A 24,589-nucleotide genomic window follows, 5' to 3' on the forward strand; every position below is an offset into this window, starting at 1 on the left:
CACGCAGCAGCATCCCCAGAGTGTGTCTGGAAGTGAAGCCATCTGTGGCTGGGCTGGCAGGGTTGGTGCAGCACTGGGTGGTGACACTTTCCTGGTGATAACTCAGAGCACTGGTCATTCTTACTGGGTGTGGTCACCCCACGGCCTCACTGGGGTCACTTGGGCATTTTCAAGGTTGAAGATTTAATTTCAGTATAAAGAAGTTCCTGTCATGAATTTTCCTCTGTTACTTTGAGGTATTGAAAGGGGAATTTAAAAGGATGAGAATCCCTAATTACTGAGGATGTTCATATGTGCCGCTGTCAGTGGTAAAGCTTTTATTGATTTCAGTGCAGCAGGGGCCATTGAAGAGATGAAGGTGTCACATCCCTGCCCAAGCTGCAGCCATGTGCTGCTGCTGAACCCCTCTGACTTCCCAGGTCAGAGCTGTGCAGGTGTTGCAGAAGTGAGCAGAGCCCCTTTTGTGAGGTGGGAGCAGAGGGAAATGGGCTCTGCTGGGCTTTCCCTGCTCCTTTTGTGTGTGGGGGGTGCTGGAAGCACCTGTCCTGCTTTTGGGGTGGCTCAGCCAGAATTCTGCAAACCTGGGGTGGCTTTTGGTGCTTGTGCTGGGAGGGAGGGGAAGGACACAGCAGGGACAGCCCCTCTTGTGCCAAACCCTCTTATTCCCCCCAGAGAGAGGGGAGGGATGGATGCACCAGCCCTGCAGGGCCCTGCTGTCCACAGGAGTGACCACAGGAGTGACCACTGTCCCTTCCCCTCCCTGAATCCCAAACCCAAAGGCATTTTCCATCCTGACCCAAGTGATGGATCTGTTCTGGAGCTGCTGTTCCAGCCCTGCTCCCTGTCCTCCCCTGGGCAGGCACAGGAGGCTCTATCCCTGCTTTTCCCTGTATCTAAATATCAAAATATCCCAGATTTATCAGTGATCATGTCCTGAGAACGTGCTGGGCTCCAGGCACAGCCTCTGGCCTGGGGCCCAGAGCATCCACGTAGATATTAATTATATTAATTATGCCTTTTGTTACCCTTTTTCCCTCAGGTCCAGTAAATTGAAGCCAGAAGTGAGTAAAATGCAGTCATCCATGCTTGCTGATTTATCGTTTCAGGAAAATAAAAACCTGTCAGGAGCTGGGGAGATTTTGCCTTTTGTTTGGGACAAGCCTCTGGCTTCCTCGATCGTGTGTAAAAGATTTCCTGTTTGTGAAAATGAAAAGCAATGTTTGATAAGGTCCCTTCAGCAAAATGAGTCACAAAGGAGAAGATAGATTAAGGATGCTTCTAGATTTGACAGAAATTAAATTTCACTGGGAGTTGTGAGCATAGAAAACCAATGAGGAAAACTTGTGGCAAAATACAGGTTTTATTTATATTTGGAGTCATTTCAGACACACCTGAAGACTGAACCTCACCCAACTTTTACCAGTGCATTTAAAACTCGTGATGAGAGCACAGAGATGTCCCCAGGTGGGTCACAAGCTGCTTTGGGTGGTCAGAGTTCATGCACTTCCCTCCCCTGCAAAAAAAAAATAAACAGCAGCAGATGCTTCAGAGCCTTGGTCAGAGTGTTTGTGAGAGCTGGCCATGCAGCACTCCCTGTACTCTGATATGTTTTATCTCACTGCTGCTGAAATTTTTTTCGCCATTAGTTTTTTATTGGGTGCAAAGTCCAAATGAAGTGGCTGGGAGAGCTGTGGTGTGTGATGACTTTTGGATTTTGGAAACAGTGTCTCTAAACAGCTGGGAACATTCCCAGTGTTGTTTCTCAGCTCTGTGTGAGGTTAAAATCCTCTTCTTTTCCCTGATCCTGAACAGGGGAAGCACAGGGAGCTCCTGAGGCCCTTACCAAGGTATTTTGCATAGAGCTATTAAATCCCATGTATTTCCTGACTCTTCTCCAGCTTCTTATTCCCTCAAAGTACCTTGCAAATTACATTGTCTTTACACCATGAATTTGAGAGGTTTTGGTCAAACTGAGGTAGAAGAAAGGAACTAAACCAACAAATAGGTGGTGGATTATATGTTATAATGTTATTATATGTTATTGGAGTCAATGAAAAGGTTTGAGGCAACAGGTTTGGCTCAGTCTTTGCATCCCACAGAGGTTTGTCCAGGAATTGCTGTATCTCTGGGGAATCTGGTTTAAATTTTGCTGAAATGTGATACAGAAAGTAGAGTTTAGGTTAAATCTCCTGTGTGTTTAGCATGCCATGAAATTGTGCCTTCACCTAACGCAGCATTTTGTTGGGGAAAATATTTATGTGTCTTATAAATAAACCTTGGTATCCCAAGGAGAAGCTGCAGGAAAGCTGGAGTGTGGGTGTTGGTTGGGAGCTGGAGAAAACAAAGGGAAGCTGCTGCTGCTGCTGCTGCTGCAGGGCCAGAAAAAGGAGCCAACACCAGCACTGGCAAATCAAACCCCTTACAAATGGTGTTTGTACTGTGATGTTTGGAGTAGGGAGACAATGCAAGGAACAGGGTGATTACAGAGCTCAGCCCGGACATTGTGAGGCAGGTCCCTCCTCCAGGGCTCGGTGACAGGGTGACAGCTGTCCCCTGCTGCCTGGGGAGGGCACAGCACATCAGGGGCTTATCCAGAGCAGCTGGGGCTGCCCCTGCATCCCTGGCAGTGCCCAAAGCCAGGCTGGACAGGGCTGGGAGCAGCCTGGGATGGTGGAAGGTGTCCCTGCCATGGCAAGGGTGGGATGAGGATGTTTCCTGTCCCTTCCAACCCAAACCATCCTGGGATTCCAAGGGAGGGAGGAATGGCTCAGCAATGGGGCAGGACGATCATACCCCAATGTGATGCAGACTCAAATATTTAGGAACCCTTGGCAGGAGCAGAGCCATTAAATGTGGGCTGTGATGATGTCCCTCAGCTCAGCACTGTCAGGGCACAGCCCCAGCTGAAACCAGCCCGGGGGAATTGCAGAGATCGGGGCTGAGCTGGCTGCACTTGGAGCTCCGGGCTCAGCAGTTCATGCAGGGATGATTTCAACCACAGCTCAGTGCTGAGGTTTGTGCTGAGAGCCCCCAGCAAGCAGAACTGAAAGGTGGGTGAATTTTTATTCCGTGGTGCTTTCCTTCTGATATGGAATAAAAACCCTTTAAATCAAAGCCACTCCTGTTGTACCCAAACACTGCTTGAAGGGCAGGGAAGGATTCCACTCAGGAATTCCACCCAGGAAGGCCCTGGAGCTGCACACGGGCTGTGAGCTCGTGTTTGGGACCTTGCTCAGGAGTTAACATGTTGGAAATGTTTGCTTGCCATGTGGCTGTGCCTTTTTATCTGCAGGTTTGATTATATAAATGTTCCTGTTTAAGAGACACACGCTAGGGAATAAATCTCTGGGCCCACAGACTCTTTGAGCACAGGCAGCCCCAGCATTTAACTGGTAACAAAGAGAGTTGGAGTGGAAGCTTTTTGATAAAGAGTTGGCAGCAAATCAGAGGAGCAGCTTGGCCACGAGATGTGAGCAAGGATGTCACACTGGGTGTTTAAACTTCTTACCTTTCCTTCCAATTCCTTTTTTTTTTTTTTCTTTAAGTGATTATGAATGAATTATAAGAGGGATGGTGATTGTTTTCAGTGTGTACGTGTTCAGATAATGGCTCAGTTAAAAAAGACATTAACTTTGGGTTTTAACATAATCCAGAGATCTGGCTGCTCTAACTGCAGTTTAAGTAGTAAGAATTAAGAGTGGCCTGAAGAATGATCAGCTTTTAGCACGAAATCTCTTGTTTAACTGATTTAACTGGGCCCAAACCTCTGGCTCTAATTTGAGGTTTTCTTCCATGAGGGTGGCAGGTGCTGCCACTCAGCAAAAGCCAAGTGGAGTGTGAGGAAGGGCAGAGTTCAAATAAACAAAATACACTGAGGGATGACTAAAGGGAGGTAAAGGGGGATAGAACACAGATGTGAATTTCCCCTCTGAGTATCTTCCCCTGCCTTTGGCTGCTGGGCTTTGATGTGGCAGAGCACAAAGAGACTCCTCCTGTACCTGAGCTCTGTGTTCCAGGCAGAGCCCAGCCAGGTTATAAATCTGTAACGTTGCACTTCACCTTTTGTGTCTTGCTTAATGACCTTTTAAAAATAAATGCAGGATGGCTGAGGGGAACAGGATCAGTGGTGGAAAAGCTGACACGTCCGCAACCTGAGCTCTGATCCCTCTGATTGCTGCAGCCCATTAAACAAAACTTCTTTTGCTTTGTGCTTTAAAGAAAAAAAAAATAAAAGAGGGAAAAGGGGGACAGGGAAGGGTTTTCTTAGCTGGGTTCTCTGTCTTAAAATGCAGCTGGAAAGTGCTTTACTGGGGAAGTGCTGCATGGAGTTACCTGCCTAAAGAACAAGGGTGCAGTCACACAAATACCAAAATATATTCTATCTGCTATTTCATTTTCATGGAAAGCTGCTGTTTTAAGGTGCTTCTGCCCCTTTGGAAGTGTCATCCTTCATTTCTCTTGCATAAAAATGACCATTTAAGATCTTCATCAGGCTCTTGTTCTGTTTCCCACAGTACTAAATTTAATATGCACAGCTATAATATGAATAAATGTCTGATAACACTTACTCAAATCCTTGAAAATGTAAGTTATCCCTGAGGAATATCTTTCCATAAAATGTCCTCCACTTGAATGAAAGGAAAACTGCAGTTTCCCACCATTCCAGACCGGGACAATAATTTATTTTGGTGATGATTATAGTGGATATTTTTGATTCATGTGTACAATAGTAAAACGGACACTATTTTCTTTTATTTGTGTATTTTACTTAAAATAAAAGATTACTCCAAAGGAAGGCATTTGAGGAAGACTGCTTGCAGAGAGGGGCCAGGTTTATTTTGGCTGGCTGTGCTGTCCTGTCAGCTGGACAACAACCTGCACCATTCCCAGTCCTTCAACCCCTCTCAGCTGCCTTTGGCACAATAATTTCCCTGCTGGCCGATGCTGACAATCCTTTGCAAGCTGTACCAAAAACTCCCCAGCAATTTTACTGCTTAGGATTCCCCAAATCCTTTTGGAACACCAAACTCCCAGTGTGTTGTGGGCAGGTCCCTTGTATGATCTTTAATTTCTGCAGTTGTGCTGTGCCCTGTCTGGGATTTTACTTCTTTTGGTAGGACCCTAATTAAATTTTTCTTTCAGAATATTGCTGTTTCCACCTAATCTTTTGCAGTTTCCTCCCGTGCCTGGTTTTTCCCTGGCTGTGCATTCCAGTCTGTGCTGCAGCCCTGGTTTGCTCCTATGAGCAGCTGAGATTTTGCAGTCCTTGGTGGGGATTCTTTTTTAAACAAAAGGGAAAAAAAAGGAGTAAAGGATGGGAGGAGAGGAAATTAATTCCATCTTTATATCTTGCTGGTTTTCTTCTGTAAAGAACCGAGCTCTGTGAGGGGGTGCCGGATCCCTGTGTCCATGAGGGAACTCCTCCTGTGCTTTCGCCTCTGTCCCGAGGCTGAATCCTTGCCGAGCTCTGCTCAGCAGCACACAGGCAGGATTTTGGTGTGTGACAAACTCTACCTGAGGCATTTGCAAACTTCACCTGAGGCATTTGTGAACTTTTTACCTGAGGCATTTGGAAATCGCAGCCTGGGCGCTGCCCGCGGTCCCACCGGGCCTTCCCTGCCTCAGCCCCGCGGCTGCCGCGGGAATTGCACCGGATTTTAAAGGGTGATCGCAGTGTTTGTGCTTTAAGAGCTTTAATGGCCTTTTTTTTTTTTTTTTTTTTTTTTTAGAATAAATCCATCGGGTTCCGTCACATGTGCGCTCATATCTGTGGGATCATAAACCCCAACATCCCGTTTATGGCCTGGCACTGCCATATGAACAAAGGGACAGCAGGAACCCGGCCCAGGGGGGTGAGGTGACACCAGAGTCCTTTTGCAGTGCTTGATAAGACACTGGGCTCCTGCCAATCAAAAAAAAAAAAAAAAGTTTAAAATGGTTATAAAACCCTTGGAGGAAATGGAGCCTTGGCAATTTTTCTTCTTTTCTGTGGGTTGAACTCTCTCCATGCTCCTGGATCTGTCCCAGCTCCCAGTGCCCAAAATGTCTGAGCTGAACCAAGGATTGGGAGCCCTGAAATTCCCTGAGGAGATGGAAATCAGAGGTGAATCCTCCCCAAAATGTCTGAGCTGTACCAAGGGTTTGGAGCCCTGGAATTCCCTGGGGAGGTGGAAATGAGACGTGAATCCTCCTCTCCTCAGGTGTGTTTGGCAGGAAGGGAACGTGGGGCATCCTCAGTCACAGAGGGTCTCGGCTTCACAGAGAAGCTTCAGCACCTCCACAGCTGAGGTGCTTTTTTGTCTTTAACCTGCTCTTTTAAGACTTAAATTCCTTTTATTTTCCTCAGGGAGGTCACTGCTCTCTACCATGATTATTCTTATTTTTCCCAGTGGCTGCTGGGCTCCAGGACATGAGCCATTGTGTTTTAATGCCTGTAAGAAAAGCATTTTGTGTAAAGCTGAGAGCTCTGTGTACCACAAACTCCAATGACTGGAGGCTTACAAAGATACTGCACTCTTGATAGGGATTGTCTATGATTTATCTGGAGTTTAATCTCGACATCAGCACAATCAGCAAAATGTAAAACTTCTCAGCCGTTCTTTCTCTCTCATAAATTCTTCATAACCACCCCCAATCTGCAAACTCATCCATCAAGATCTCTCAGTGCTGGGAACAAGGAGCAGCCCTGGTGGGGAGGGGAAGGGTGGTGACATGCTAAAGGTGATTCCACTCGGTGGAAACCAATGCGTTTTTGTGAAGCAATAAAAAGGAAGGGCAGGGAAATGTTTAGATGGCTTGGAGTGGATTATGGGGAAACAAAAGTCGTCAAAACAGTGTCAGCTGTTTGGGTTTTCTTTTACATCAAATTGTATTTGAGTTCTGGATGTCTAAATCACTTCAGAAGATATTAATAGGTAAAAGGTAATAAAATAACCCAAATTGATCACCATCTTATACCCTTTATGATATAACTTTAAATGCAAATTGCACTCAACTGCAAGAAGGGAAATAATGTGCCAAAGGCATTTCAATTAATTGCTGTAGTTAATTACACTCATAATTTTACTTGTGTGACTAATTATAATCAGCTTTTAGTGGTGTATATGGATTTATTTCTGATACTGAAAGCCCCAAACAGCAGGTTATTTTTAGGAAATGCATTTAAACCTTGTAATGAAAACTGCATGTTCCCATTCTCAGCAGTTGTCTTGAAGGAGCTGTGTCTGCTCAGGAGGAGTTTGGAGGAGATCAGGAAGGAAAAAAGTCCTGGCTGGGGTCACTGTGGGCCTGCTGTGCCTCCAGCTGGGGTTTCATTGCCTTTTTCCACAGGTACACATAATTTACCAGCAAATCCTACATTTCCTTTCTTTAAAAATCCAATTTACATATGATTTTCTCCCACACAAAGCATTTTCCACAGCTACCTCAGTTCCCAGGTAATTTGTTTTTCTGTCATTGCAGAGTTCATAAATCCCATCTCATTTTAGTGCTTTGTGGAAGAAAATCACCAAGTCCACTTTTAACTCTATCAAAAAGAGCCTCCTATCTCCAAAAGTTATGATTTTTCATGGAATCATTTATAGAATAATAGAACCATTTAAGCTGGAAGAGACCTTTAAGATCATCGAGTCCAGCTGTGATTTTTGGGGTGCTGCTCCTGTGCAATGGGATCCCTGTCCCTGGAGCAGAGGGGGTTGATGTTACACTTGGTATTTATTAAACTCCACACTTCTTAAACTTTAAAACCAGCCTGGGAAGTTTGATAGGCTTCTCTGTATGCTTTTTTTTCTTTTTTTTTTCTTTTCTTTTCTTTTTTTTTTTTTTTACTACAGGTGGATTAATGGATTTTTTACGTGGATTTGCTGTGTGACATCTTTTTAATGGGAGGGTGCTGGCAAGGGCTGTTTTCCCTGTGGAATCCATATCTGGCTGGGCAAGGAAGGCAAGGATGAAGGAAAAACCTTTGTCCTTCTCTCCCAGCAGTCACAGAAAACTAATTTTATCCAGACAAGTTAATTTTGAGCTGGTGTTTTGTCACAGGAGGAGCTGACTGTAAGTGGAGTTGCCAAATTCGTCAGAATTCTTTGTGGATAATGTAAATACATTTCTGGTGAGTAATGGTTTGGTTTCCTTGTCTCTCTGTGCTTCCTGAGAAAAGTGTTTTGCTGAAAACACATTGTATTAGGATTTTTTTTGTGCCTGCCCCTGCTGTCACCCCCTGCCCCTCTGATGACTGGGAAGGAGCAGTGCCTTCACCTCTCACACCTCTGGAGCTGCTCTCAAACCAAGGTGCAGCCCAAAGCTGGGAAAGGATTGCTTGTGGACGGGTGGTACAAACCCCTGTTTGTTTTATTTGTTTCAACTCCCATTTTAATTGCCAGTGTTGTTTCATTTTCCCTGGGAGCGCAGCTTTCAGCCCCGCAGCTCTCAGCTCTGGCTCCAACATATGTGAAATGTATCAGCGCAGTTCTGTGCTAACCCTAATGGACATGGGAAAATAATGTTCTTGCTGGATCCTTCCAAATGCCTCTGTTCCTCCCCCCACCCTTTCCTGTATCATGCCTTGGCTATTTGTCCTTCAGGAGTGACTGTCATTTCCTGGTGTCTTCACAATAAAAGAATTTCATGCCAAACGTAGCCGAGACAGAATTCCTGAAAACCAGCACCTCAGGTTACCTGTGGAACAGCAAATTGCTTTTCCATAACCATCCTCACAAAGCAAATCAGTTGTCCCACTCGAAGCCTTCTTGTCTTTTCCTGGGAATAGCTTTTGCTGGGGTTTTTGTTTATCCCCTGCATTATTGCTGCTCCTGTCCTTGTCACCTCCTGCCCCAGAGCAGAACCTGGGTGCCACGAGGGGCCTCGGGCAGAGCACAGACTGCTCTCAATCCCTGTGACAGGAGCAGATGGAGAATTTCCCTTTCCCTTACTGCCACAGCACTGAGCCACTCAGTAAAAACACTGATCCTTGTCCAGGGAGATTTTATTCACACTGGGGTTGGTGCTGAAGAGCTCTTAGAGGAGACTCACCCTCTTTTCAGCAGAATTTTTTCTTCCTTGCAGTTCTGTTTTAATCTGTTTCATTGAGGCTGTGCCCTGTGATTTATCATTTATTATTAGCAATAAATGACAGCTGAGCCAGATCCTGCAGGGTTTATTCCAATCAGCCCTTGGAGAGCTGCCTGTGAAATGAGAATTGAGGGAATGACCTGAAGGAGAGGGATGGTGGCTCTTGCACACCTTGGTCAGTGCAAAAGGCGTTTCTCAGGTATCCCGAGGGTGTTCCCATCACTGCTGTTAAAGCAGGAGTTCCCTGTCCCGGGGCTGGGTGGGGTTGGGCGCCAGCTCTGCACACCTGGGCAAGGTGCCAGACTCGGGAATCTGCTGAGTGCGGAGAACACCCTGTGAAACAGAGCCCCCGACTCTGCTGACACTGGAAACATCCCAAGGCACTGCACATCCCTGCCCCAGAACTGCAAACCCAGCCCGAAACCCAACCCTAAATATTGTGAAGAAAACAGAAGGGGGGAAAGTCATGTTCCTCTTCTGAAAGGGTTTGTGCATTCCCCTTCAGCGAGGACAAAAGAAATAAAAACTCAGAACAATTCAAATATAGGTCTGTTGTTCACCTTTAATATTTCATTTCTGTTTGCTCCTCCAAAGATTTTCAGTTACATAAAAACACAGTCAAAGTATTAATCTTTCCTTTAAACTTAAATAGGTTCATTTGCTTTCCCATGTGTTTTTTTTTTTAAAGCTTTACTGATTGATTAATATGAAAATAATTTCCCTGCTTTTGGTGAGCTGTGGTTGCTCTTGCTGCCAGGATTTTCCTGAAAATATATAAAGTCATCTCTGCAAACATTGCCCTTAAAGGAAAAAAAAAAATACAAATCTGCTAATATGAAATCCTATTTTGGTGTGGCCAAAATCTAAAACCCTAAAAGAAGCTGTAACATGTTATATGGCACTAGCCAAAGAGAAATGTTATGTACCTCTTCAGAGGGAGAACTAGAATAATACAAGGAAACCCCATTTCCCAGCATATTTTCTATAAGTAATTGGGTAAATCTGAAGGAATTGGTTCAAACCACAATCTTCTTGGAAAAAAAACTATGAATCTTGACCATATGTGAATATTGCAGGTATGCTACTATAAAAATTATATTTATAAAAGAAATATATATATTTATATTTATATTTATACGTAAGAAAGAGCCATTTCTTGAGCTGTCCTATTTTATTAGGCAAATAACAACTACAAAGGACGATCAGAGTCTCCTGCTTCAGAAGCAGCCCTCCAAAGAGAGGGAATTTCCACAGATGTGCCTCTGCTTGTGGGGATGAGCCTCCCTGCTGCTCCCCAGCACATCACATTGGCCATGGCATCCCAGAGAGGGATGAATAAATAACAGAGGAACCTGACAGCCCCAGCAGGAGGTGGGGTGGAAGGAATCCAGCGTCCTTATCTGAAATTAACTGAGATACTCTGAAGGAAGGAGTGGGATTTGTGTGTTGGGTGAGTGCCCTTCCCTGGAGGGGACGAGCCAGGTGCTTCTCTTGTGTGTGAGCATTTGAGTTTTGCTCTGTGTTGTACCTTCAGGTAGGACAGTGTGGGGTTATAGGAATTTCTCCACATTTCACTGCCAGATTTGCAGTGTTGAATGTAAACGTGCTCCAAACCAACCCTTCACAGGCACTTAAGAACAGATTCCTCTCTGAGAGGTTCTCTGTGCAGCTCCTTCCAGTGCTGGCTTAAAACTACAGCATAATCCAGACTAAGCTTGCTCTGAGTCTATTGGCTTTTCAAATTGAATTTTCATTGCTTTATCTCCCAGTTCCTTTGAGTTCTGGTGGTTTGGGTTTCCCCAGAGCAGCACAGAAGCCCTTGGTTAATGTCTGGAGGAGAACAAGGCTATTCTGTATTGGGACGCAATTCATGAGAGGCTGAGACAAAGAACAGCAAAAATAGGGCTGAAAAGCAAGAAATTAAGGCCCAGGACGTTGAGTGAGGTGGAAAAGGCTCAGTGGGACAGAGAGCTGAGGGTGCAGGTCAGAGCCAGGGCCAGCAGCAGCAGCTGTGCCGTGGGCAGGGCCAGGCTGGCCCCCGACCAGAGCACCCTGCGCCCCTTCAGGGGCTGTGCTGGTCGGAAATTCTCCATCATGGGAGTGGAGTTCTTCCCGTCAAAGTGCAGTGCTGCGAACTGGGACAGCTGCAAAACACAACAGTTTGTTAAATCTGCTTTCACAACTCTGGGAGTTGCGTTGCCAACCCGACCCGAGCTGCCTCGCTCTGGTTTTGAACCCGAGGGTTCAATGGGTGCCTTAAACCTCACAGGAAAGGCCGTGGCAGAGGCCACTGGAGAGGCCACTGGGTGATGGCTCCTTCCAGCCTTGGCAATCACGGGCACTTCCCGTGAGTGGGAGCCAAATGCTCTGTGCAGCCCCAGGACTGGCTCCCCCAGAGCTCCTGACGCACACAGCCCCGGCCCCGGCCACCACGTCAGGGTGACACGAGGCAGGAGCAGCAGCGATTCTGTCCCTGCTCAGGTTCCTGGCTGCCATGAGGCAGGAACAGCAGCGATTCTGTCCCTGCTCAGGTTCCTGGCTGCCATGAGGCAGGAACAGCAGGGATTCTGTCCCTGCTCAGGTTCCTGGCTGCCATGAGGCAGGAACAGCAGGGATTCTGTCCCTGCTCAGGTTCCTGGCTGCCATGAGGCAGGAACAGCAGCGATTCTGTCCCTGCTCAGGTTCCTGGCTGCCATGAGGCAGGAACAGCAGGAATTCTGTCCCTGCTCAGGTTCCTGGCTGCCTCATGGCAGGAACAGCAGGAATTCTGTCCCTGCTCAGGCTCCTGGCTGCCACGAGGCAGGAACAGCAGCGATTCTGTCCCTGCTCAGGTTCCTGGCTGCCATGAGGCAGGAACAGCAGGGATTCTGTCCCTGCTCAGGTTCCTGGCTGCCATGAGGCAGGAACAGCAGCGATTCTGTCCCTGCTCAGGTTCCTGGCTGCCACGAGGCAGGAACAGCAGCGATTCTGTCCCTGCTCAGGTTCCTGGCTGCTCTGCAGGGACTCTGGGCTGTGCTGGGGGCACTGTGACAGCGCTCAGGGCGCGCTGTGAGTGAGGAGCTGAACTGGCTCTGGGCCAGGCTGTGTGATCTCTGCACAGCCTGTCTTTCCCAAGCACTCATAATTCCTGCCTGCAGGTCAAAAATGGGCTGCTACATGCTGATGGGCCCAAGGTTTGGGTTTGGAATTATTGTGTTCTGCTGCCCTGACAACGGGAGAAAAGCTGTGGAGGGAGCAGGTGGCAGCAGTGGAAGTGCTGCTGACGGAGCCCTGAGCTTGGGGGGTTTCTTGGCTCTCTCCTCACGCCGTCATTTCCCCTTCCTGCCCCTTTCCTGCCATTTTCTGAGGGATGATTTAACAGGGTCAATCAGACTGAGGTGTCACCCTGCCCAGGGACACAGCGCAGAACCTCCAGGCTGTGCCTCTGCCACCCACCTGGCTCAGGCTGAGCTGAACTGGCGTCTCAAAGATGGTCCAGATGACACCCTGGTAGCAGTCAGGGGTGGTGAGGGACCCCTGGTAGCGATAGTACCTCCCAAGGTGTTCCTCAGGCGGGAGGAGAGAGCTCAGTGGCAAAGGATCCACCTTTGCTGATGCCCCTGGAAAACCACAGGGGAAAATCCCTTGTAATGCTTGTGGCTGCAGGTTTTGCCCACAGTTATCCTCACCCCACACAGCTTGTGAAATCCCTTACCTTTGAATTCAATATTCTTTAATTCACTCAATAGAGTTTCATAGTTTTTATTTTCTTTGCCAGCCTGAAAGGGAAATATTTTCATTCCGTGTCATGTATTTCTCTACAAGTGGATGCTTTTAATCAGTGGTGAATAAAACAGAAAAGGGCCACAAGAAGAAATAACAGCAAGCAGGATGTAGAAAAGGGGAGAGTGAGCTCTGTGCTGGCAGAATGCCTGCAGAAGTTAGGGAGGTTAAATCTTGGGCTACTGTAATATTGACATAAACATAAAATATTGACATAAACAATCCCTCAGCCAAACTGCTGGTTGAGATTTGAGAGGGGTAGTTGAAAATTTCCCTGCCTACCTCTACAAAGAAGGCCAACACAGCCAAACCATCTGGAGTTTTCTTGGCTTCTGTCATATCTGAAGCATCTTCTCTGATGTGGACGATGTGAAACTGGAACACAACAGCCAAGGACAATGATTTCCACCCTCAGACCTCCCATGGGGAACTGGCCAAGAGTGTTTCTGAGCAGGATCTCAGAGTTGTGGAGGGAAACCCATGCTCCACACGCAGTCCCACCTACCTCCATGGGGTATTTCTCTCCATCTATGCTGTGCTCTGAGCCAGGACTCAGGATTTGTTGCTCGGTCAGGACTCCCCAGTGAAAATGGAATTCTACTGCCTTGTATTTCCTCTCCAGGCCTCCTCCTCCGATTTTAGGGGACATGTCTAGTGCCACTTTAACTGGGGAAAAAGCATGAATTGTTTTAAAGAAGAGCAGGTCCTGCATTAACAGAATGTGAGAGCAGAGATGTTCTTGAGATTCAAATTTATCTTCAAGTTCTTGCTTGGCTTTTCAGACCGAGTGTTCCAGAAATTCTGCTCTGCAGAAACTGAGCTCTTATAAAACCATGGCTGAGTTTAATTTGAGATTAATTCTAACCATTATGACCTCTGGAGTCAGAGCTTCTTATACCTCTCAGAAGACCCGATATTCCTTCAGTTTTTTTCCTAAAAAAAACCTCTATCAAAGTAAATTGGATCCCAGTTTATTTGGGTTTTAACCACCATTTTAACCTCCAGTTTTCTGCACTGTAGCGTTTCCTTTGGGCAGGGTTTAAAGATATTCTGTTTTAATTTAGTGTAGCGCTGCAATTTAAGCCTAAATCATACATATTTGAGATATACTTTAATTTTTTTTTTGCTTTTTGCGACCCCCACGTTAAGCACAGCACTTCTCTTTGCATAGGAAAATTCTGGATTGCAGCCCCAGAGGAAAATTCTGGATTGCAGCCCCAGAGATTTCATTTCTGTTCTGAATTCCAAATGAACTTGGAGAGTGCATGAGTCATTTAGTTCCTTTGCTTTTTAATCTGTAAATGGATGAGTCAGATGTCTTTGTGGGCTTTGTTTATTTAGCTTAAGACCGTTGAGACAGTGACCTTTGCTATGTGTCCATCAAAGAACATAATGAGGGTCTAATCTCACCTGCAGCCTCTAATTGCAGCTGTAATTTAAGCAATAACCTCCTCATTTAGCACAGGAATCGGTTGCTCTCAGAAGGAAGAGCTTTTAAAAACCCAGATTGAACCCCTAATCCTTATGCATGGCTGGGGAAGATGAGGAGCAATCTTTATAAATATTAATTCTGATGTAAAAGGGACTGTAATTGGACATTCTGGAGTATCACCCTCTAATGGGAAAGTCATTAATCCATATATTAATGAAAAGTCTAAACATTCTTTTTTCTTGTGGTCTGCCACGACGTGAGAATTTCTGGCTGTTAAAATCTCCCCAGCTGCCTTCCCACCTTTCCCTTTTAAATCAGGAAATATTTGCCATTTGCTGCTTTCTGCTTTGAGGATTTGGCAGTCAAAACAACCCATCCAAGACTTTACAAACACCTACATGTAACTTAAAAAAAAAATAAATTAGACTACAGGTTTATTTTTAAAGTCGAAGTAATTGAACATATTTTTTTTTTTTGGAGCAGCATCCTCAGTATTGTGAAGGAAGGTGGAGGAAGTGGAACAGTTCTAAATTACTGTTAATTGATTCAAGGTTTACTGATTCACTAAGTAGCTGATCAACATCAGATAACTTCTGTGTGCAGAGAAAACAGATCTAAATCTGAGAAGAATATAGCTCATTATTTAAAGAACTAATAACACCCAGCACTGAGAATGACTTTCCCACACCAGGCTTTTCTCCAGCAGGATTCTTTGAGCAGAGGCAGGAGTTGGAAAGGGCCAGCCCAGGAATGAAGTGGCTTCAGCAGGAAATGACAAAATTCTGCCCAAATTGTTGTCCTGCCCACCTGCCCTCAGCCCTGGACTCTGTTTGGGTTGGAGGGTTTTGCTTTAGAGCTCCTGTACAGAAATTCCTGCACAGAGATTCCTGCTGAGATGTTCATGAACCGCATCCACAACCCAAACATTCCTCATTGCCACAAACCTCCCAGGAAAATATTGATGCCAAAAAGGGTTCTGGGAGCTTCACCTCTGAGCAGAGGGGTGGGATCCCAGCAGTGCCTCCCTGGCAGGAGCTGGGGAAGGCCCAAACCCAGCCGGGAGCAGGCTGGCAGTACTTGCCTGTGTGCCCGTTGTTCTGCAGGTCCCACAGGGCAGAGCCCTGCTCATCGTACCCCTCAAAGCTCAGGGGCTGCAGGCTCTTCTCATACACCACATTTCGGGTGACAATGTTGACAGGGGACTGCCTGTTCCCCTTGCAGTCCTGGTATGAATGATGCCATTGCGCAGGACCTGCTCAGGGAGGAAGAAAATGGTTTTTGGTTATTTTTTTTCCCCTGTAGGCAGCAAAACCTCGAGGAAGCCGAACCGCGCAACCAAAACGGGGCATCTGAGGCATCACCCCAACTTCTGGGGTGAGTTTTACATTTATGTATTTGATTTTTACCTTTGTCTATTTGATTTTTACCTTTGTGTATTTGATTTTTACACTTGTGTATTTGATTTTTACCTTTGTCTATTTGATTTTTACCTTTGTGTATTTGATTTTTACACTTGTGTATTTGATTTTTACCTTTGTCTATTTGATTTTTACACTTGTGTATTTGATTTTTACACTTGTGTATTTGATTTTTTACACTTGTGTGTTTACATTTTTACATTTATTTGTACATTTCTACATTAGCCTTGGTCAACACAAAATGAGCAGTTACCACAAACACCAAGGGCTTCAAAATACCCTGTTTGGCACTGAAATGGTCACAAATAATGTGAGCACGAGGCATTAAAGGCTGAGTGCTGTGAATTTTTGCATTATTTCTCTCAGCAGCCCTTTTGCAAAGCAGAAGAATCACCAATGTGATTGGAAAAAGAAATTGCTTGGCAGTACCTTCACACTGTGGCAGCTCACACTTCTGGGACTGATAGCACCAGTGGCCCACTAAAAAACAATAAATAAAACAGGTGAATGAAAATCTGTACAAATGATACCCCCCAAAAGCAGCAGGGGAATGGATTGGCAGCTCTGCCCTCTCTAGAGCTCCTCCTGATCTCTCATAAACCACTTCATAGCCATTAAATCACCCCAAACCTGTGCTGGCAGGAATCTTTAGGACACCAGAATTCTGAATGGGTTGCAGTCCTGAAGAATTTGATTTTCAAACCTTGGCTTCCTCAACTTCTTGAGGCAAAAGTTCCACATTTGAATATATGCAGTGTTAAAGTAAATTTCCTTTTATCAGCTCTGCACTTGCCATCTCTCACAGACTTGTAAATTCACTTATGCAAGAGGACTTATCTCAGCCTGTTCCAGGAACTCCTTTGAAGGTTTTCTGGGGAAGAATTCTGAGAATGAAGGATCTCACTTCCTGCAAGACCTGCAGGAGCTCTGGGCTAACTCAGCTGGGTCCATCCCACAGGGATGGATGCAAAATTCTTCAGCAGAACCCCTGAATTTTACTTTTTCATTGTCAAAAGAAATATAAAATTCAGAGGACAAGAGCTGATTTAACTTTATGTGTTTTCCAAGCTAGGGCAGCAGGATTGTTTTGTTTATCCCAAGTTGCTTCAGTGGCTCTTTATTTATTCTAAACTTTAAATCGACTTTGACAGGGGTAGTTCTCTTTGGCTATTTAACTTCAGTCCATAACAATTCAAACCCTCTTATAATGATGATTAATACCATACCTTCTGTTTGCTTGTGATTAGTAAATTATAGACATTTTAAGAAATGGCTAATCAGTTTTAAGGATGGTTATGGAGGAGTCCTGTCACTTGACTGGTAATTACCTTAATTTGTAATTTATAACACACCTGCTGGAAGGCTTTTAACACCTTTATCTTGATATCGTGGCATAACAATGCATCCATCTATTAAGGATTTAGAAGTTATAAATAGAGAATTGTTGGAGAACCTGAGCAGCTGTGGCACAGAGGGAGCCCTCGTGGCAATTAATATAACCTTTAAAAAATGACAGTTTCGGTTTTTCTTTCACAAAAACGAAATTTCTGCTGAAAACTACAAACAGTGTTGCCTCACTTTGTAGTTTAGCAAGACTGGGAAGAAAAGCAAACTTTGCTTTTTCTGTGTGGCAAGAACTGCAGGAATTTCTATGTTGTTACCCAAAAGCTGAGTTTGACAAGGTTTTATCCTTTTGGCAGATTTTTAACACACACACAAAACTTCACTTTCCAGCACTGACTGTTGCTTTTTTTTTACTTTTCCAGGACAGTGGCACCAATTCCTCCTCATCCCCACCGGGAAGTGCAGAGTTCCTAGCACAGGATGTCCCCGAGTGCCTTAATCGATATTTTAACCAATGAATTAAAATGATTAATCTGAATTTAGTGCGGAATGCCAGCTGAGCTGCTCTCCACGCTGCCTCCACGTGGGTTTTCACACGGGTCAGAGGCTCCAGGTGTGGTTCTGGCAGCTCCCTGGGGTCGCTGTGAACTTTTAACAATCCCAGCCTGGGACTGGGAGTCTCTTGGCAATTTACACACCCAGGAACCTCCAGGTGTGAAAACACCAGCAGGAATAACCTGGAAGGATTCGCTGCCAAATCTTTGGCGTGGAAAGCAGAGGGGGAAGGGGAGAGCTCCGGGCTGGGCAGTTCCAGGAGGTTCCACAGTGGAGAGGGAGCATGGCTCCGACATCAAAGCATTTCTGCACTGAAAATCCGATTTTCCAGGCGCTCTGAGCACAGCTGGGAGCCAGGGCAGCAGGTTCAGGGCTCTGGAGATTTTAAACCTCTGCAGTGGAACCACCAAATTCAAACAGAGCCAAGGGGGAGAGGGGAATTATCCCCAGATTGTGCCGAGCCAGGCTCTGTGTGCCAGGGGGATGGAAATGGGTTCTGTTCCTTCTCAAACACAGAAATCACCGAGTTTTTACCCCCTGAACAGGTGCTTGGGAAGTTGTGTCAAATAAACTTGTGGGTTTCAATCACCTCTCAGCAAACTGACACTTGAGCACACCACAGATCTTCCAGCCTGGGCATCAAAATGATGGGGAGACAAAGTTGAATAAAATAAAATTTAATTTGGAAAATCCAGCCCTCAGTTCCAGCACTCGGGAGTGTTTAATAACTATTGCCTGATTTTTGCATCTTTCCACCAAATTCCCAATGTCTCTGAACAAGGTAAGGTTTGTGTTTTCTACCAAGTCCTTACCACACTTGCGGTTGGGTGATATCAGTGAAGTAGAACTGCACATAAATCCAGCATTTCATCAGAAAAGTGTCCTTGAAGCTGTTAAACCCCAAAGCACGAGCTGATTAAACATTACAGAATGCCCAAGCAAACAGTGGATTCATATTTAGTGTGAATCAGGGCTGGTTTTTTTGGTTTCTTTGGTTTCTTTGGCTTCTTTTTTCCTTTTGGTTGGCAGCAGTGGAACACTGGGGAACAGGAGCCTTTGTGTGGGTGCTGCTCAGGAGGAACCACAGTGTCCTTGAGGAGGAGAATTTGCCTTTGGATGTGACCTGAGCGGGATGTGAGCCTCCCTCCCGAGGGGAACCTTGCACCACAATGGCTCTTTCTTCCCCTGAGCTTTGGGGCTTTCTTTGCCACGCAAGAAGGGAAGATCCCTGTCACATCCAGGCATCCCTCCCCGCTTTCAGGCAGGATGATGCCCTCAGGCACGTTGTCCAGGCCACTTTTAATTGTCCAGAGGCTCCTGCCACTTCCCTTGGAAGACTTTTGCACAGTGCATTAGCCCACGCTGGCAGGAAATGTTTCCTATTTAATAGCTTACATTTTCCACTTCCTTATCTGCGTCCCATCACTCCTAGAAATATCGCCGAACCACCCTAAACAATTCTTTTCCCTCCCTGGTGTTTACAGCATCCAAACAGTTCCCTCTTCATCTGGAATTCCTGTCCTGGCTTCACTCATCTTCGGTCCCCTCTGACAAGGCTGCCCTTCACCTTCCCCCTGTTTCCCCTTCAAAATCTCCCTCTGAACCCTCTTTTTTATGGGCTCTGGGACCCCTCAGATCCCCCCTGCTCTGCCCTTCCTATCAAACCTCAGCTCCCACATTCCCTTCCCTGGAGCTCATTTTCTTGCTGGAAAAACACGGCAGAAAATGGGGTTTTCGGTGTTTTAGGGAGGGTTTTTTGGGTTGGTTTTTGTGCTTGAGGTGCTGAAATAATTGCTGTGATATGTAGATATATAAATATAGATAAATAGATACAGATCTAGAGATATATTTTAAAATATATAGATAGAGATATGCACACCTGGACTTACTTATCAATTATATCTTTCTCTTACGTTTTATTACGGATTTATCCTTGATTTCAGTGGTTCTGTACCATCCCACAGGTGTCACCTTGACTTTATTTGGTTTAATTTAGAGTAGGGCTGCACAGGGCTGGCTCTTCCTCCACAGAGCTTAGGACAGTTAAATTTAGGGAGTCTCTCTTGGCACGTGAGCAGCCCCACTTATCTCTGCCTCTTCCTCCTGGAATTTACAACTGCTTCCTGCCAAAGCTGCTTCTTGGCACGGGGGTGGCCGAAAAAACAATACAAATTACGTATTGTTTTCGTTTTATTGCAAACGTCTTCAATTGTTTTAGCCATCAAGCCTCGTTTGGAACTCTAGGCAAAAAAAAAAAAAAAAAAAAAAAATAATAAAATCTTGCTGCAGTTGAGACCTCCCTCTGCTGCCCAGGGAGGCAGGAGGTGCTGCTGGCCGGGGGCCAGGCTGGAGCAGCCCTGCCAAGGTGCTATTGTGAGAGCTGGGAAAAGACCCTTCGGCTCTTTGGACCACGCTCACATTGTCTGAATTCCATGAAAGCTCCCAAATCTGCTCTGTCCCACTGTGCTCTGCTTGCTGCCCTACTTGGAGCTGCTGGGTGTGCTGGAAATGCCATTTAACCTGTGCACTCAGGAGTCACTAAAACACTCAACTGCCTCAGTTCCTGCTTCTGATACAGTGCCTGTGGTTTATTCAGCTTCTATTTTGCCGCCTTATTATTATTATTATTATTATTATTATTATTATTATTATTATTATTATTATTATTATTATTATTATTATTATTATGTTATTATTGTGTTATTATTATTTTTAAATTTCTATTGTTATTTTTGCTGGTTTTATTCACAGTATTGACCCTCTGGGAGTGTCAGTGACCTTTTTGCCCGGGACACCAGGAATGTCCTGTGCTGATTTTTGATTCAAATCCTTTCTCTCTTTCACCTGAGTCCTCTGTTTGTCCCTTTAGCCTCCTGTCCCCCTTCCAGCCATCCTGCCTGGTCATTCCCTGTTCTCCCAGTGCCCCCAGGGCTCTCCATGCTCTGCTGTCCTCAGTCCTCAAATCCATCCCCAAAATCTGCTCTCACCTCTGCATCCTGTTCCACAAAAATGCCAAAAGCTGGGTTTGCAGGGGGTTTATTTTTAGGTTTGGCTTGTGCTGGGCTCATCCTATTTTTAGCTGGCTTTGTGAAACTTTCTATTTTTAGTGCAAAAGACAAAACAAAAGCAATTGTTATCTAAGCCTGTCTTTCTAATTAATGGGATTGCTGAGCATATAGGCATGAGAGTATTTATCCCTCCTGAAGCATTACACATCCTCAGGAAGCCCCAGTCACCCCTTGGACAGACAGAACCAGTTCCAAAAGTTCACCTCCAGATTTCTGTGGCTCTGCAAGCGTTCCTGGCCATTCACTGCTCTTCACTTTTAACCTTAATTTGATTTTCCCCAGGGACACTCACCTTCATGCAGGAGATGATGGGGAGTTAGCCCTGAAAATCAGCTTTAGTGTGGTGCTGAAGCCTTGCAGGGCAGCACACCCGATGTTTATCATCTGCACACATAAATCACAAGCTGGGTGAGGCCCTTGGAGCAGACACAAACTGCAGGGAAAATCCAAAGGGGCTCAGGGATTCTGGGTTTGCCCTGTTAACATCTGCAAACGACTTCCTCCGTGTCAGAGAGCAGGGGGAGGATTCCAGCTGTGACCTGTGGTACCCTGCTGCAGATAATGTGCCCTCAGAAATGTCCTGTGTCAAAGGCAGGGGCTGGGACAAAAAATGAGTATCCAGGGCTAAGGTGATTTCCTCCTGTGAGAGGTTTTGCCTTGCTTTCTGTAATAAAAATGCAATTCAGATTTATTTATTTTAAAGTACTTTTAAAATTTAATTCAAGCAAATCACTTGGTAGCTGTGCTGGCCTTTTGCAGCCTTTTATGCTGAGCTTTTGATGGCTGATCCTGTGGCTAAAAATATGACTAAAAATCTAATAACAGGCCATTGGATAGATGCTGGAACACAACAAAGCTTCTCCTGCAACGCCACAAGCAGGGAAAAGAGCCTGCCCAGGGACAGACTCTGGACTTGGCAGCTTTTCTAGGAGAGCTCAAGGTTTGAGCTGGTTTTTTCAAAGTGCCAAAGGCTTTTCTGCTTCCAGCATCCCAGAGGAAGAGCCTGGAGGATCCGTGGGGAAATCATGGATAAAACTGAGCAGGATCATCCCCATCCCTGGGGAAGGGGCAGCTTGGACCTGATGGAGACTCCAGAGGTGCCCTAAACCCCTCACATGAGTAATTCCACAATTCCTGTGGCTCACTGCCTTTATTCTGCATTCCAGGTCTGACATTGTGTTTATTATCCTTTCTTTAATCAGCTGAAAATGCAGCTTTTCCCCCCAGAGTGTGTCCAAGTGCTCCAGCATCCCAACTTTGCCAGCCCTAAAATGGATTTGGAGCCCAACCATAAATCTGTGTGCACTCCACACCATTAGAACTGGAAAGGGAAGAAGTCACAGCATCTTTTATTATTTTTTAAGCTGCTGATGGAGCTCTAAGGGGTATTTTGTACCTGAACGGCCCTGAGGAAACCCCAGAGTGAGAACTGACGCCAATGTCCGCATGGTTATGTAAATTTAATGTTTGTGACATAAAAGCATGTGAGCAGAAATATAGAAAATTAGAGGGATCTAATCTCATCTAAATTGGAGGAATGTCCTATCAGGCATCAATCTTTTGGAGCAGCAGAGCATGGACTGTGGGAGATTTGTCTCCTCATGGCTGAGTCCTGCTCTGTGATAAAGCAAAAGGTTAAAACGTGCTGGGGTTCATTCCATTCCCCCTGCAGAAAATTAATTTTCAGTGACTTTGCTGTAACCCCACCCCAGAGCTGCTGGAGGGATGGATGGATGGAGGGATGGATGGATGGATGGATGGATGGATGGATGGATGGATGGATGGATGGATGGATGATGGATGATGGATATCCCTCACTCTCACGAGGTTTGGAGCATTCCTGCTGGAAATTGCAGACACTTTTGTCTCTCTTTTCCCCCAAAACAGCGCCAGAGGGTCCCTGAGCTCTCAAAGGAACCAGACAAGAAACCTGAGGAGGATCAGAGCAGCTGTAAATGGAAGACACCTGGGTGAGGATGAGGGGCTGGGCAGAGGTTTGGGGCTGATGGTTTCATCCCTGGGCAGGTGCCTGCACCAGCGTGCCTCAGTTTCCCCTCCTACAGCAGGGATAATGCCCCTTCCTTCCTTCCTTCCTCCCCTAAGGACTGTTAATAGTGGTTTTAAGCCACAGGTGCTCTGCTGCTCAGACAAGGCCGGCAGCAGCAATTCCAGATTAGCAATCAGTCGTTTGGCTGTTTCAGGGTGGTGAGTTCTCAGCTGCCCAGGTGGAGCTGGGCTCAATGAGCTGATCAGAGCCAGGCTGGTTCTGACAAGTGGCAAGAAAGGAAGGAAAAGTTTCTTTGTTAAAAGAGAAATAGATAACAAGAAGGGATACGACAAGAAGGAATTTCAGCCAAATCTCAAAAGTGGAGTTTCTTGAAATGTGTAGCCTTTAACTTAATGAAATCCCGTGGAGCTGCTGCCTGAGGAAAGTCTGGAGAAGAAGGAGCAGAGAGCAAGGTTCTTGTGTATTAATTGTTGTACTTTGGTCCACACTCAAGGGAAAACATACAAATAACTGGGGGAGGGGGGCAAAAACCACCTACAAATTATCATTGAGGTATTCCCTGTGTTACTTCCTTCTGATAGAGAGGTAAACCCTAATTATTGACACCAATCTAATCGAGCCACAAGGGTTTTCCAGATTAGGATTGCCCAATAAGGCCCCTAATGGGGCAGTAGATGCAGCACAGCCTTGATAGGCAGGGATCAGTCAGGGGCAGACTTTGGAAAAGCAAAAGCTCTGATGTTTGTGTTTACCTGCCCCAGGTGTGGCAGCCCCTGCAGGGAGAAGGGTTTGGAATGTCAGCTGGGAACCTGGGAAAGCCAAGTGCTGAGGGACGGGGAATCCATTGGGAACAGGGAAATAAAGGCAGGGAAACCCTGCAGGACTTTGTGGGCAGCTCTGAACCTTGATCTGCTCTGACACCATCTCCCTTCACAGCTCTCAGGGCAGCATTTCCCCCGACGAAGCTGGGTCCCCTCTCTCCTGGCTGCACTCTGCTCCATTTTCGTGCAAACAATGCAAACCCTCCGGCACTGTCAGAGCTGCAGGGTTTAATTCCGAGGAGGCTCCGCGTTGGGATTTGCATGGGAAAAGGGATCTATTCAGTGCTGCTGATTGAACAGAAGCAGGGGGGGGAAATACCTCCTGCATTTTTCAATACTAATTATAGATCACTCTTTAATTGAGCCATCCTAAGTGCACAGTGTACTTATAGTGCCCAGGGAGCAAAAATAGATGGGGCTGATGCAGCAAAGACATATTGTTCTTTCTCCCTCAGCAGAATTTCATCTTGGATCATACACAGCAAAGCAAAGGCAGTAGAAATTTCAAACAAACAATTTCTTTCGAGTTTAAAAAGATAAAAAAAATTAAGTTTTGGTATTTTAAATGCACGTACATAATAAAATACAGAGATCAAGTCAAAGCTCATTGATTTTTCTTGGAGGAGGAAGGCAGATAGAATCTCTAAAGGTGAAAAGAAAGCCCCAAAGCACTCATTCATTCATGAGAAAAGCCTGTCCTTGATATTTTAACACAAATAATAAAAGGCAGAGAAATAAATAAATCAATCACCCTTCAATTGCCAGAGAGAAGAATCAGAGAGCCTGCAGTGCATGTCCTGATAGTCAGAAACAAATCAGAAATAAGAGTAACCCTAAGGTGGGGTTAGAAAGAACAGGGAAGGACTTACCTAGTGCCTCTGTCTTGAGAATGTGCAGGCAGAGCAGAGCAAGGAGCAGCAATTCCATTCTCTAGTTTAAATAGGCTCAGTGTTGAAACCAGAATTGATTAGACTCCTCAGCATGTGATCATATTTCTGCTCTCAGTTTTATACTGGAGTAAGTAGTCCAGGACAGACCTGAAAGCCATAGCAGGAAGGTGAACTCCTCCCCTTTGTAATTTCTCCAGATTTGCCCTGCTCCTGATTTGCCTG

At 45.6% G+C, this 24,589-nt stretch overlaps 1 protein-coding gene across 1 annotated transcript; it reads right to left on the bottom strand.

Annotated features, from left to right (window-relative positions):
• Positions 1 to 9,611: 9,611 nt before the first annotated feature.
• CA4 (carbonic anhydrase 4) lies at positions 9,612 to 24,501 on the bottom strand. Its single transcript, XM_036395363.1, has 8 exons — positions 24,347 to 24,501; positions 16,111 to 16,161; positions 15,345 to 15,515; positions 13,337 to 13,497; positions 13,114 to 13,206; positions 12,764 to 12,827; positions 12,505 to 12,668; positions 9,612 to 11,213 (listed from the first exon to the last, which is right to left on the bottom strand). The coding sequence occupies exons 1-8, from the start codon at positions 24,402 to 24,404 to the stop codon at positions 11,025 to 11,027; spliced, it is 951 nt and encodes a 316-aa protein (XP_036251256.1). The 5' UTR covers positions 24,405 to 24,501; the 3' UTR covers positions 9,612 to 11,024.
• Between the last annotated feature and the right edge of the window lie 88 nt (positions 24,502 to 24,589).

This window comes from Molothrus ater, chromosome 21, assembly GCF_012460135.2.
Source record: "Molothrus ater isolate BHLD 08-10-18 breed brown headed cowbird chromosome 21, BPBGC_Mater_1.1, whole genome shotgun sequence".
Taxonomy (NCBI): domain Eukaryota; kingdom Metazoa; phylum Chordata; class Aves; order Passeriformes; family Icteridae; genus Molothrus; species Molothrus ater.